At 36.1% G+C, this 15,826-nt stretch overlaps 1 protein-coding gene across 3 annotated transcripts in view; it reads right to left on the bottom strand.

Annotated features, from left to right (window-relative positions):
* The window catches only part of LOC6052662 (syndecan), a 79,593-nt gene that overhangs the window by 29,141 nt on the left and 34,626 nt on the right, over positions 1-15,826 (bottom strand). The window contains exon 3 of one of the 3 annotated variants that reach the window (XM_038266025.1): positions 10,963-11,278. In XM_038266025.1, the coding sequence (XP_038121953.1) occupies positions 10,963-11,278 (316 nt within the window). The remainder of the gene's footprint in view (positions 1-10,962; positions 11,279-15,826) is intronic. The other 2 variants (XM_038266026.1, XM_038266027.1) reach the window with 2 other exon arrangements.

The following is a 15,826-nucleotide window of genomic DNA, read 5'->3' as shown; positions in this document are numbered from 1 at the left end:
AGCGAATATATGAACGCACAATATATGCCGAAATATTACCAATTATGTTAATTGGAAGGGTTATCATTACAATTATTATGTTCTCAAATTTCAATTCCACTTCTGGAGCAAACACCTTTTAAACCCTCTAACGCCCCTGGTTACTCCACTCATTTTTGATTTCAAAATGCAATATTTCAAAGGCAATATACACTTTTCCAACCTGCATCAACCTACACTGTTATGTAAAATTATAATATCAAGCAGCAACAATGAAGGCTTATTATTAGGTGACACGGAGAAAAACTCATTTTTCACAAAATTTCAACTTTAAAGCTGCTTCAAGCAATATGCAGTTCGATCCTCAAGGTCAAATAATAAAAATTAGAGGAAATTTTCTCAGCTTTTTGAAAAGCAGGGGTGCTTTTCTTCGTGATTTTTTTTTAATTCGTAAATATTGAGATTTAAAAAAAAATATGCTCTCATTAGAAAATGGTTGGTATGGTATTTTCGATTTTTTTCAAAAATCTTAATTTTTAATATCGGATATTTTTGGTACCAAATTTGCACCAACCTAACTTAAAGCGTAAAATATGCTTTTTTAGTCCCCTTTAAAATCAAAGGCCTAGATAAAATGCGTATTTTGGGAAGTCATATGAAAAAGGGGATTTTTCAAGTGTACCTTTTTTCTGGAATGTTCTGATCACAACCTATTACTTTGCCGAAAACATCAAATTGATTAGAAAATTTCGTCTGCAGAGGTCAGGCTTGTGAGTATTTACATATTGTTTTGTATGAAGAAACCAATTACGCGAAATAGTTCTTTTGGTCATTGTGTTGGCAGTTGTTTGGACAAAAACAATTCGAAATAATGTTTCTTTCTGGTTAAACACAACAACAATGCTTGAAAAGGGATCGATCACTGAACGGGATTGCTCGATATTCGATAGAGCTTTCTGTCAGCGATCATTTCCCAAAACGATATTTGATCGCTGACACACAACGCCTATCATGACCGTTATTGCTTGGCGACGGTCGGTGAACGTAAACCCGAAGACGAAACGAACGAAAAATGAGCACCACTCAAGCAGCCGCCCGAACGAGACAACGTGCTCTTTCTCTTTCTCTCGTTTTTGTCTCTCTCTTCCTAGTGTATGCTGCATGGTGACAGAAATCATATGATTGCTATCATTGGAGAGATGATCGGAATCTCGGTAGAATGTCAAACGACCGCTCTCTAGTCGATTTCTCCTGGAGGGAAGTCAATGATTGTGTGAGTGACTTTGCGTAGCACTCATTCCTTTGTGTGTGAAACGAACGAAAGCAGAATGTAGAAATCAGGTTGTCGTGGTGAAGACGATTGGAGTGCTCTGTCAGCTATCACAAAAAAGTCGAAATTTCGCAAGCCCTGCACAACAAGCTTTAAATTAGTTAAATTTGTAAACTATTTTTCACATACAAGAAAAGTATATTTAATGATTGCAAAACAACTCCGGAGTTTTTTTTTAAAAGGTCAAATAAACCAAATTTCCAGTCTTTACTTAAAAAAAAAATACTCCAGAACTTAACAAGTGTAAAATGCATTTTTAAACACTTATTTCATTTAAATTATGAGACTATGGCTGATTAATTAATTTTTTTGCCCCTGCCATCGACCCCAGCCAGAGCCGAGAGATAGAAACTTGAAATAGTTTTTTCATTCATCATTTGAATCAGGGTTGGTTTTCAAAAGGTCCCATCATCAATCAATTTGAAGGAAAAAAATCAAGAAAATATTCTGATTTCCTCGAAAAAAATATTTCCAAGGTTATCAACTTGGTCATGACTTTTACAGGTAAATTTTACATTTAAAATAAATACTAAATATTTTGATGATTAATTGCCTAAATATTGTTTTCGAAATATTAGCAACACTGTCAAATAAGGTTTAAAAATAAGATTTTTCAAGAATGGTTATTTGGCGCAATTCAATTTTTGGTGTGAATAGTAGAATTGGGTGATTTTCTTAGAGTGTACCTACAACTTTGCCGAAGACATCAAATCGATCAGAAAATCCGTTCTAAACATACAGAGTTTTGAATATTTTAAAAGCCTTTTGTATGCATGGTTGATCAATGATCATGTTTGGGAGTATAGCTCGTTGAAATCTGAAGTTTTTTCAAAACTTTTTTTACGTAAAATCGCGATAACTCGTGATGTTTATAAGCAAACCCCTTATGTATGTATATATTTTTTTTTTATTGTCTGCTCTACAACTTTGTAGAACATTATTACACACTAAAACATAGCCCTGCAAAGTTAGAAAAAACACGAAATTTTAAAATGAAAAAAAAATTGTTCTAAATGAAAAAATGACCCTTCTGGATCAATGTAGATTCGAAAAGTAAATTAAATTTCCCATAAAATGACACGTTCCAAAAAAATTTACAGTCGAGTAACGGAAAATGGGAGTCGAGTAACGGAAAATGGGAGAATTTTTAAAACTTTTTTAGTGTTTTTTTCGATGAAAAATACGCTTTTTCGGAATTCAGAGTACGCCATCAAATCGGACGTCTAATTTTACATAAAAGTCCCTTTGACACCAAATTTCTATCTCATCACCGTTTCAGGCTGCAAATTATTGAAATACACCTCTTTTTTCGCGTGTTAAAAAATGACCCCTCCGTCACGAGATATAAAAAAACGGACCTCGGATTCCTGATCAAAAATTACCCCTTAGGACAAAGTTTCACGCAAATCGAAGAGGGGTCGGGGCAACTGCTGTGTGATAAAAAGGCTGTTATCAACACAAAACATGAATAAGGCTCATTAAATGTATAAAAAAGGCCTTAAGGGGTTACATACATGTAAATCGACAAAACAGTCAGAGGTTTGTGTCAGCACACACTTAGTTTTATTTATAGTCTGTTTTCAGAGCATTAAAATATGCATTTTCATCTATTATCAAAACAAAGGAGAATGGGCAAATTTGTATGGGAGCTGGTCCAAGGATGTACACGAACGGGAGAAACGTTATTCGAAAGATCTCGCCGAGACATGAAAAAAAGTCTTCTGGACGAACTCTCTAAACCCCGGGGTTCAAAAGTTACAAGTTGTTGAAGTTTGAGTATTTTGGGTTAAAATGAACAAAAAATCGTATTTTTGCTATTTCTAAAATCACTCATAAAATCCTTATTTTATTATGGATTTCGATCATCTTGACTTCATTCGACGCGTATCAGCAAAAACTATTAGTTCTGATATGTTTTAGCATGATTGAAACATGACATCTCTTGTCATTATCCGTTTAAACCGTTTTTGCAAAAGGCTTACCATAGGCTTACCAAGTCGAAACTTGAAGCTTTTGAAAACAGATCCTACCCAGACTGCTTCAGTGAGTATGGAAGGCTACAGCGCAATGTTGTAACAACTTATTGAGATGTTCTGGGTCATCCGAGAACTCCTTCGAATTAAGACCGGTGGGTGTACCGCCGTAACAAGCAAGATGTCAGTGATTTTTTACCACTGATCATACCCGCATAGCTTCAGTGAGTATGGTAGACTACTTAGTTAATGTTTTAAAATGTTCTGGGTCATCCTAGGACTCACTGAAGTTAAGAGCTGTGGGTCTACCACAGTGACAATCAAGATTTCTACCTGTTTTGACCACTGATCATACCCGCATAGCTTTAGTCAGTATGGTAGACTGCTTTTTTACAGTGTTGGGATGTCATCCCAGGACTCACTGGAGTTAACAGCCACAGATCATAACTCCAGGGAGTCCTTTGGTGATCCAAGACAGCCCAAGTCATTTACAAAATAGTCAAACCTACTCTGAAGCTATGCGGGTATGATCCGTGGGCAATACCGGTCGACATCTTGCTAGTTACGGTAGTAGACCCACAGATCTCAACTACAGGGAGTCCTGGACATTCCAAAATAATAACAAAGTAGTTTTCCATACTCAGCTATGCGGTTATGATCAGTGGTAAAAAATCACTGACCTCTTGCTTGTTACGGCGGTAGACCCACCGGTCTAAACTCCAAGGAGTTCTCGGATGACCCAGAACATCTCAATAAGTTGTCAAAACAATACACTGTAGTCTTCCATACTCACTGAAGCAGTCTGCACAGAAAAAAAATGTAAATTTACCCAACACTGAAACCATGTTTTCAATGTAAACATGCTCAATGTAATTTTGAAATTCAATTTAAAACCCTGTATCTCATTTAAAGGCCCTTAATGTAAATTGAGATTCGTTGTAATGCATAAATCCCATGTAAATCCAATTTTTGTTTCTGAAAACCATAAATTTTGAAATATGAAAATCATGTAAATGTACATCTGATGTAAAATATGCTAATTGAAAAATCAAACAGCATTTAAATTTAAATAAGTTTGTGTTGCAAATGACAGTTCAAGAGGAATGCAAAAACAAATCAGTAAGATGTTTTGTGCGCAAGGAAGTGGATGTGTTTTCAAAAGAAATTTAGGTTGAATAACTCAGGTTTGTAGCAATGATCAAAATGTAAACAAACAATAACTCGTATGAAACGTTTCCTTAGGCTCATCGATGTAAACAAGGAATGCATCTTGTTTGATCGGAAGCAGGATGCAGTTCAAGTAAAATAGTGTAAATGAGCCAATGAGAGTTTGTTAACAAAGAGTGTATCCTGCTCACGTCAGTGGATTGGAGGAGTGAGCAAAATTCACTCTTTGTTTACAAACTCACACTGTGTTATTTACATTTTTGCGTCTCTAACTTTCAACTCATCTGGAGGAAGACGGAAACAGGTTTAGTTTTGTTGATGGTCCAAGCGGGAATGGTCAGCCAGGTGCGGATGGTGCAGCGTTTGCAGACTGTTTTTAATTGATACTTACCACGTTATAGAAATACATCTGGCCTCCATCGATGCAGCCCATTTGATAATACGATTCGAAAGCATCATATTGGCAAAGGGAATTCTCGGGTTGATCGGTTCCTCCAAAGCGGTGGTCATTCCAATGCGGCATTCCGTCATCTCGTCATCCGATAGTTTCTCCAGCTTGGCGGTGTCATAGAAAGACCAACGGATAGACGGGCACTGTGATTAAGTGCCCGATCTTGTTTGACCAGCTGGAACCGGTGTCCGGAACATAAAGGCGAAAAAGGCAAGGCGCGTTCTTTTCGAGAGTTGGTTGACCGGATACGGATTAACTCCAAAGTCCTTCTTGACCGATGCCAACGTGGGGGAATTCATCGCCTGGCAGTTGCAGCACTCGGTAGGTCGATTTTTTCAGCACCTCTCACAACTTATAAGCTTTTTTTTACAGAAAACAGAGTTTAAATAATTCTCACTTCAAACACAATTTAATTGACTACACACAACACTTTTAGACAGGCACGGGATCGAGCCGTGGCGCTTTACCAAACTGTCAAAAGTGTCGGAGTTTACACGGTTTGCTGACATACGAAAAATTTGGATTAATGTAAACTCCGACAAAAATACTAAGGGAGCGTTCTTTAGTTACGCAACGCAGTTGGGGGAAGTGGGGGTCGGAGGTCGTGCGTCCGATCTTTTGCATTACGTAATATTTTTTATTACGCTCAATAAAATTTATTTGCTTTGCGGCTTCACCATTTCATTGAAAGACTTTGTTCCTTGCTTTGTTCCCCTCGAATGACTAAGGTTGATCTGGGGGAAGTCTTTCACTGCATGAAGCAGGGTGAAATAATAAAATGCATAAACTTTAGAATTTTGAAACTTGTTTGAAGCTTGAGTACACCTTCAGTTTTAAACTAAAGTGGTACTCTTATTTTTTTAATTTAGAATTTTATGCAAAGTTAAACATTTTCTAAATTTATTCAATGTTTTGTATCTCTGAACAGATGACGGTTGATTCGCGGCATGAAAAATACACCTGCAACTGGGGCGAATAGCCTAGGACAGCAGTTTGTATAGCACTTAATCTTAAATTTTTGGAAATAATTTTCCTTTTTTCTTTGCTCTGAGTATGTTCTATCCAGAAACACTCAAAAGTATCTAATATTGTTTAGAAAAAGGGTTCAAACAGATGTCCCAATTCTTACCAAATTTCCCGATTTTTACCAGATGCTGGTATCAATTTATCTTTTTTATGATAAAATAATGTTTAGCAAAATGTTGAAGTTATATTAAAAAAAAAAATCAAGTAAAACAATGTAAATGGCGTTTTTACTAATACAAATTGATCCATTTTCATTACAGACTGTCTAGGGGAAACAGACTGGCCGATGCAAATTAAATAGGCACTGGCAACGTATGTTTTGCTGGGCGTATAGGGCGATTGGTGTCCAGAATCCTTGACAATCTGATATTTACATGGGCTTGTTTGATTTGCTCATACACTGATTTCGTTCAAACTGCTGGTTTTTTAGAAGAATTAAGTTAAACATTATTTATCACAATCATTGGAAAATCTTTAAAAATGATAGAAAATCTCGAAAGACTTTGGTATTTTTTTCTATTTAGCAGTACCATGTTTTGAATTTTATTTTAATTTGTGATAGATTCTTAATTTATTCAACTAAATGTTAAAAATCTGAATAAAAATTTGATGTGACCTTGTTGTGAACAGGGATGGAATAATCGCGAAAAAATCAGTTTCGCTTGCGAACTTTTTTCACCCGCGAAAAAGAAAGGAGGCAAATCACGCAAAAGAAAATCGCTCCCGAAATTCTCCCAGAAAATCAATCTGCTGATGATTTTTTGTGAATTTCCTTGTCAGCACCACTCAAATTTTTTTTTCTTTTGTTTACGCACATTGCCCATCTACAAAATGTTACAGGCCAATTTCCGACGTGTAATGTTACACTTGCAAGTGTAGTAGTGAAAGAGATGATCCGCCGAATAATCAAGATGATGATTTATTAAGATTCTTTTTACCGATCTTTCGTGCGCGAGAGAGGAGAGCATGCTCCCTTCGGATTTTTTCTCTTGATGAACATCCAATGATTTTCTTTTGATGATGATTATTCCATCGCTGGTTGTGAATAATACAAATAAACAAATCTAAAACATTTATTATACCAAATCGTTTTCATTTGATTTATGATTTCTTCTCGATTTTCGATCGATTATTATTTTTGTTTAAATTTTACGCCCGTTTGAAAAAATATGGTCGAAAAGTTTGCACCTTCCCCAACTCCGACAGCAAGCCAGTCTGTTGCTGTTCAAGGTCATTGAGACTCAAATGTCAAAACAAACAACAACGTGAGGCACTCCTGTCGCTGATTAAAAAACTAAATTCTGACCAGCGCGATCAAAGTAGCTGGGAAAACCCGCAGATTTCCTGGCCGTCACGTCACGAGCATCCGGGTCGCCAAAAATGCAGTTCTTTTAAATGCGGTAAGTAAACATAACAAGTAATCAGCTTATTTGAACAGTGGAATTCCGTTTTCCAGCGACACCGAGAGAATCCACGAAGGATGTCAAATTTGTCTTTCTGGTGAAGATGCACCTGAAGGTCCACCTACGAAACCGATGTGGTGTTTTGTGGCTGGCCGGGCGGGAAAGAGCCCGGTGAAGTGCTGAAGGCCATTCTGAAACAGCTGGAAAGAATTTTGATCTATTTTGATGCTTGCGATCGGGACTTTTTGGAGCGACTGCAGGAGTAAGCGGCTTTTGATACGGAGGCGGATATTGAGTTTTGATTTTGCTGTGCGCGGAGTTGCAGGAGGAGGTGGAACAGGGAATTACGTATAGGGAGGCGAAGAAGTTCTGCAACGTGCTGCACGTGATCGAGCTGGATCCGGCAGGTGATGGGGAGATGGTGGGGGAGAAGGACGATGGCGAGGCGGCTGGGGTGGACGAACTGGTTCAAGCGGTGCACAACTTTATCTGGTCGTGGACATGCACCGGAAGGCGGGCAACTTTATCTGGTCGTGGACATGGCGGTGGGGGCGGCGCTGAATCAGGAAAGGAGGACGAAACGACGGAAGCCCGTCAATAATCTGCAAGAAACCTTTCACGCTAGATAAAACAAAAATCAACTGCATAAAAACCTACGACTTTTTGCCTTACAGCTGCTCAAAACTTTGATCCAAAAGTTTCAGTTCTATGCTGGCGCGTGGAAGAAGGTGATGTTTCGTCATCGAAAAGTTGGCAATGGCAGAGTCACATGATGGTCACATGATTACAAGGCTTGCGATGCTGAAAAGCCAACCGGCAACCGTATCCCTCATAGGTGAGTCAGTTTTTTAAACTATTTTCTGAAATGTTCATTTCAAAACGAAACTACAGCTCATAAAGTATTTGATATAACTCCGTTGAATTCAGAATCTGATACAAATTTTCAAACACTTTAAGTGCCCTGCAGTCTTTGAATCTTTCTGCCCAAACAAAAGCATTTTTATTCCTGACATGATTTTTAACACGACCAGTGTAACACATGTACAAATTCAGCACATTCCGCTCACTTTAATTTATGTTATGAAGGTGTGAGCAAGATGAACTGAATGTTTACATGTGTAGCATTGAAGAAAATAAAAGCCTCAATTTATGCACACGGGTACACAAGCATTTGAAAATTACATCGGATTCTAGATTCAACGGGGTAAAAATTTTTTTTGCTTGGGTAAATTTACGTCGATTTCATCGGAAATTTACACGTTTACCAAGAACTATCGATTCGCACATTTACATCGGATGGCATTTAAATTTACAATGAAGTTGATGTAAATTCGCATCATTAATGACGTGCACTTTTGGTACATCATTAATGATGTAAATTTACCCGATTTTTTTTTTCTGTGTGGGTAGGATCTGTTTTCAAAAGCTTCAAGTTTCGACTTGTTTCTATGGTAAGCCTCTTGCAAAAACGGTTCAAACGGATAATGACAAGAGATGTCATGTTTCAATCATGCTAAAACATATCAGAACTAATAGTTTTTGCTGATACGCTTCGAATGAAGTCAAGATGATCGAAATCCATAATAAAATAAGGATTTTATGAGTGATTTTAGAAATAGCAAAAATACGATTTTTTGTTCATTTTAACCCAAAATACTCAAACTTCAACAACTTGTAACTTTTGAACCCCGGGGTTTAGAGAGTTCGTCCAGAAGACTTTTTTTCATGTCTCGGCGAGATCTTTCGAATAACGTTTCTCCCGTTCGTGTACATCCTTGGACCAAATCTGCCCATTCTCCTTTGAAGACATTTGGCTTTTTCATTTCCGAGATATAGCAATGCACACGAGATATATCTTGAGAGTCTTCACCCTGAATTTCAGCTAATTTGGTCCATCCCATCTCGAGATATCGTGGCACCCGTAAATCAACTCGGTGTTTCGAGAAAAACGCTCAGAAAGTTTGACAGTCTGCTTTGCGCACGGAAAAATGTTGAGCTTAAAATCGTCTCTAACTCTGTTTAATCATGAAATATCTTCATGAAACTTTCAGGAGTGGTTGAAAATCATCTTTTAAGTTGATTTAATAAATTTTCTGAAACATGAAATTTTGCGATTTTCTACATGTACGTAACCCCTTAAGTACAATACAAAAAACACTTGTCTAATGACAATAAGTTATCGAATATTTATAAAATTCTCTGTCAAATAAATTTGAAAAATCTCTGCATTTTTTTAGGTTTCATAAATATCAGTGATTAATTTTGAACAAACAAAATTCCGGTTCTAACTTAGTGGTAACTAAAGTAGGAACTACTTTCTCTAATATTCGCTGTCCGACAGCAAAATTACGGGAAAGTATAGTTTGTAGCAGACTTGCGTTATGCTGATACTGCATATCATTTTCAACAACTTGACGTCAGACTCCAGAAAATCTCTAGAATTAACAATCGATCAACGTTTTCGTTCTAAATCTAGTACCAATCCAAAACCCAACCACGTGTGTGTGTGCCCCTTTCGACGCCTTACCAAAAAGGAGCTTAAAATATAGTTATAGAAACTAGCCTAAATGACTGCACCACGCCGGAGGAGCAGCTCGCTTACGGATTTGCTCCAGGGTCCAACTTTTCCCTCTTCTCTCAAATGTCGCCCCCGTCAGCAAGAAAAAGGCTCAACCCGCTTTGTAAACAGCGATTATTGTTGTTTTTGTTGCGCGCTAAAAATACAAATCCATAAACGAGCTTCGCCCTGCCGCAAATAGGTGCGCGCGACTTGCGGCGTGAATTTGCGCCGAATGAACCGAACGTAATGAAAACTAATTGAAGGGGAATCGGAACGGAAACTTTTTTGGCACCAGCCGAGATGGCGGTGATGATGATTTGGGGAGGAAGGGGGGGACGCGTCAAACCAAACAAAAATGTGTGGAAAATTGGAACGAAATGCATACGGGATGAGAATGGAAAGCGCTGCTGCAACACACATTGAGATGATGACAGTGAAAATGTGGAGACTGAGAATGAAGTAGGGGTGGGAACAAAACAGGACGAACGGACACTGAATTTTGAGCAAGTTGAAACTCTAGCGCGCGGTATGAACGTTGGGAATGTGCTGCAAAAATGCTGCTGCATCAGCAGCAGAAGCAGCGTCTAGATCAAACAACACATGATGGGGATGATGAGCTGATTTTAGAGAGAATTACACGAACAATGGAAACTATTTATAGTTTTAGATGAGCAAAGTTGGCGAGATATATGAATATGATTGAGTTATGAATTTTTGGCTCATGCAAGTAAACGGCAACAACAAAAAGAACACGAGAATTTGAAACGATCGCTTGCACGTCAGACAGAATACACGAGGAACACAATTCAGAGAGAGATGTGTGTAACAGTGAAACCATTTTTTTTGCGTTCATTTTTGTTAATTAGGAAACGTTATTCGAAAAAAGTGTGTTGTGAGTATGTGTGTCGACAGTCATCTTCCACCCTAAGCTGTAAAATTATAGAAAACAGACGGACTTAATCTTAAACGGAAAAATACAAGAAACTTAAAAAATAACCCACTTCCCCCAAAACCCAACACCCTCTTAAGCCTAATCGTTAAAAATAAAGTAAAAAGCCATGCAAAAAACTGACTGTCTTCATCGTCTGTCGTGGACGGATCAACGGAGTTGGGGTTTTTGGTTTCAGTGTAGAGATCATCATCCTCGCGATCGTCTTCATCGTCGTAGTCTGCGTGATCACCTGATCCACCTTGGCCACCGCCGCCGAGTTGGTTGTTGTTGCCGCCCTGGCCACCCTGGCCCTGGCCTTGGCCGCCGCCGCCACCGAGGATTCCTACGTTCGAGTTCGAGTTGGAGCGACTGTTCGAGATGGACGAGGAGTCCTCGTCATCGTCGCCGTACCCGGAGCCGGAAGATTCGTCGTCCTCCTTCTCTAGATCGTCGCGAATCTGAAAATGTGGGAGAAAAGAGTATCGATTTCAAATTTAGTTTATGCATCATTTTATTATTTAAAAAAAAGTCTACAAGAAAATCGGAATAAAATGTAAGGAAGTAATTTTTATCCAAACCTAAATCAGTCCCTAAATTACTTATCCATTGATTAACTTAGACAACTGTTTCTAGATATCATCGAGATTTACATCCTCCGGCCTGGCATGTGCCAGATCTTTAAATCCTAATGGCATCTAACATCAACTTCAAGAATGTTGTGTTGTGTGATCATCATCCTGGTAAGGCAAATTTTGTTATTTTTTAATTATTTTCATCAAAATAATTCGTTTTCCTTTGAATATAAAAAAAAATCTCACCTAAATGAAAGTCTTTTAGATACTTCTACAAGTCTCGAAATATCAAGACAGTATTACGAGATGAGTTTTATAAATAATCAAACAGTTTTTCAATAATAATATTAAATACATAACTAAATCACCTCGGTAAATGATGCTTTTAGCACACAATTAATTGCAAATGCTTCCTGTTTGCATTTGACTGTGCATAAATCAATGCAAATAAAGCCTATAAGAAAAGCTTTGCAAAACTATCCAAATATTACCGCAAGAGGTCGAAAGTCAAGGTGTTGATTGACTTAAAACATAAAACAGTTTAAGTTTTTTCCAATTTTCATCAGATGAAGTTTTTAATACGGATCTGAATGAAATAAAATCTATTATCAAAAAATTTAAAAATATGAAAGCCCCTGGAGAGGATGGCATTTTTTACATTTTAATTAAAAAATTACCAGAAGTAACTTTAAGTTGCTTGGTCAAAATTTTCAACAAATGTTTTGATTTGGCATATTTTCCCAGTAGTTGGAAAAATGCCAAAGTAATTCCGATTTTGAAACCGGATAAAAATCCTGCTGGAGCCTCAAGCTATCGGCCCATTAGTTTGCTTTCATCTATTAGTAAATTATTCGAAAGAATAATTCTTAATAGAATGATGACGCACATTAATGAAAATTCAATTTTCGCTGATGAGCAGTTTGGATTTCGCCTTGGGCATTCAACTACTCATCAGTTGTTGAGAGTTTCAAATTTAATTCGAAGCAACAAATCTGAGGGCTATTCTACTGGCGCTGCTCTTCTAGACATAGAAAAAGCATTTGACAGTGTTTGGCATAAAGGTTTGATTGCGAAATTGAAAAGGTTTAATTTTCCGATTTATATCGTGAAAATTATTCAAAATTATTTGACGGATCGTACTCTGCAGGTATGTTATCAGAATAGCAAATCTGATCAACTACCTGTACGTGCTGGCGTCCCTCAAGGAAGCATTTTGGGTCCAATTTTATACAATATTTTTACTTCTGACTTGCCTGATTTGCCCCCAGGATGTCAGAAATCACTTTTTGCTGATGACACAAGCATCTCCGCCAAAGGCAGAAGCCTTCGTGTCATCACAAGAAGATTACAAAAAAGCTTGGATATTTTCAATTCTTATTTGAAAGAATGGAAAATTACTCCAAATGCTGCAAAAACTCAACTTATTATTTTCCCTCACAAACCAAGGGCTGATTTTCTTAAACCAAAAGTCATCACATTATAAAGATGAATGAGGTAAATTTAAAGTGGGAGGATCAAGTGAAATATCTTGGACTTGGTTTTGACAAAAACCTTACTTACAAGGATCACATTGAAAGTATCCAGGTTAAATGTAACAAATATATTAAATGTTTGTATCCACTTATAAACAGGAATTCTAGACTTTGTCTCAAGAATAAACTGTTAATTTATAAACAAATTTTCAGACCTGCCATGCTTTATGCTGTGCCGATCTGGACAAGCTGTTGCTTAACCAGGAAGAAAAACTTCAGAGGATTCAGAACAAAATTTTGAAAATGATTCTGAAACTTCCTCCCTGGTTCAGCACCAGTGAACTTCATCAATTAGCCGAAGTTGACACTTTGGATGTTATGTCCAATAAGATAATTGATGCATTTCGACAAAAATCATTGCAGTCTTCAGCTGCATTGATCCGCTCTTTATATAGTTTATAAGTTAGTTTTAAGGTATCCCTTTTCCCTTTTGTACATGTAGGACCTCCTACATTTGAAATCACTGAATAGCGAAAGCTACAATATTTCATGAATAAATGAAAGTTGCTAGTATTTAAAATTGAGGTGAAAAGTCATCGTTTGTGATTGGACACTCAATAATATTTTAACTGAATGAATGTACATGGAAAAGAAATTTGAATAAATATAAATTAAAAAAAAAAAAAAAAGTTTAAGTTTTTCCAGATCATGCCTTTTTGAAACTAGCGTAAACCAGGGTGATTTTGATTTGACTTTGATAGGTTTGAGATTTTTCCGCAAAATGAAGAGTACGGAATAGTTTGGAATCATACTGACCCTGCTTGAGAAGTGTTCAAAGTACTTCAAGAAGAAGCTTTCTTAAAATTTTGAAAGGTTTAAAAAGTTAGTTAACTACAATTATGAAAATGTTGATGAATAGCATTATTTTAGTATTCTCAAAGTTTCTTGATTTTCTCAATGAAAATGAGTCCGAATCGAAAAACGGAAGGCATTTTCGGATTCTTTGGACAATTTTCCACAAGGAGAAGTTAAAATTAATATGTAAATAATAAATTGAATGAGTTTTTGAAACACAATTGAAAAAATCTCCAAATTTACATGCATTTTCTGTAGAACAAATTTCATATAAAATGTAAAAACTTTTTATTTAGGCTCCGAATTCAGTTTGAAATGCAATATGGGTGTTGTTTAACTGGGCGCTCGATAACTGGATTGTAGCCCAGTTAAAAAGCAGACAAACGTCAAAATACCAAAACAAACCGAAATGACCAAGGGGTTAATGGATGCAAAAATCATGTTCAATAAATAAAAAAAAAACTTTTTTCAAACTTTTATTTATTTTCAAGTCACAATTAAAGAAACACGAAAAGAAAGCATTGAAAACAAATTGGGTAATTTTTATTTTTATATTTCATGAGTAAAATATTATGCATCGGTGGTCCCCTCGTTATTTTTCGTTCAGCCCAGTTAGCGAGCAGCATTCGGTGACTGGGCTACGTTCTCGGCCCAATTACCGAACAAGTACTGCACAAGGATTCCCAACATCAATACGTGATATCTCAAGAATTATTAAATTTGCCCTCAAGTTTTAATTGAATTTAATGTACGTCAACATTTTTGTTTTCTTTAATCCAGCTGAAACTTTTTTGGTGCCTTCGGTATGCCCAAAGAAGACATTTTGCATCATTAGATTGTCTATATAAACTTCCATACAAATTTGGCAGCTGCCCATACGAAAATGATATATGAAAATTCAAAAATCTGTATCTTTTGAAGGAATTTTTTGATCGATTTGGTGTCTTCGGCAAAGTTGTAGATATGGATAAGGAATGCACTGACAAATAATGATACACGGTAATCAAAAATTTGGTGATTTTTTATTTAACTTTTTGTCACTAAAACTTGATTTGCAAAAAACACTATTTTTATTTTTTTAATTTTTTTTATATGTTTTAGGGAACATAAATGCTAACTTATCAGAAATTTCCAGGTTGTGCAAAAAATCTTTGACCGAGTTATGCATTTTTTAATCAACAATAATTTTGAAAAACTTCATTTTTCGATGTAAAATCAAATTTGCAATCAAAAAGTACTTTATTGAAATTTTCATAAAGTGCACCGTTTCCAAGTTCAAGTTTCAGGAAAAAAAATTCAAAATAGTTGCAGTTTTTCATTTTTTAAAAGTTAGTGCACATGTTTGCCCGCTTTTGAAAAAAATATTTTTGAAAAGCTGAGAAAATTTTCTTTATTTTGCTTTCTTGAACTTTGTTGATACGACCCTCAATTGCTGAGATATTGTCATGCAATGGTTTAAAAACATGAAAATTGATGATTTCCAAGTCTCACCCAAACAACCCACCATTTTCTAACGTCGATATCTCAGCAACTAATGGTCCGATTTACAATGTTAAAATATGAAACATTCGTGAAATTTATCGATCTTTTCGAAAACAATATTTTCAAAATTTTCTAATTAAGACTAACATTTTAAAAGGGCCAAACTTTCAATATTACGCAAAATATAGAGAATTTTTTCAGCTTTTCATAAATATTTTTTTCAAAAGTGGGCAAACATGTGCACTCAATAAAAAAATGGAAAACTGCGACTATTTAAAAAAAAATACCTATAAATGGCTATAACTTGAAAACGGTGCACTTTTTGAAAATTCAGTTAAGTATTTTTTGATTGCAAATTTGATTTTACATCGAAAAATTAAGTTGAAAAATTTTTGCGACCAATATATGGTTTTTTGAAAAAAATCAGTATTGGTTAAAAAATTCATAACTCGGTCAAAGATTTTTAGCACAACCTGGAAATTTCGGAAAAGTTGTCGTTTTATGTCCTCTAAAACATATCAAAAAATAAAAAAAGCGTTTTTTTGCAAATCAAGTTTTAGTGACAAAAAGTTAAATGAAAATACACCAATTTTTTTTACCGTGTATAATTTTTTTCAGTGTTGTC

This window comes from Culex quinquefasciatus, chromosome 3 (genome assembly GCF_015732765.1).
Source record: "Culex quinquefasciatus strain JHB chromosome 3, VPISU_Cqui_1.0_pri_paternal, whole genome shotgun sequence".
Lineage (NCBI taxonomy): Eukaryota > Metazoa > Arthropoda > Insecta > Diptera > Culicidae > Culex > Culex quinquefasciatus.
This window is presented reverse-complemented; position numbering and strand designations above follow the sequence as displayed.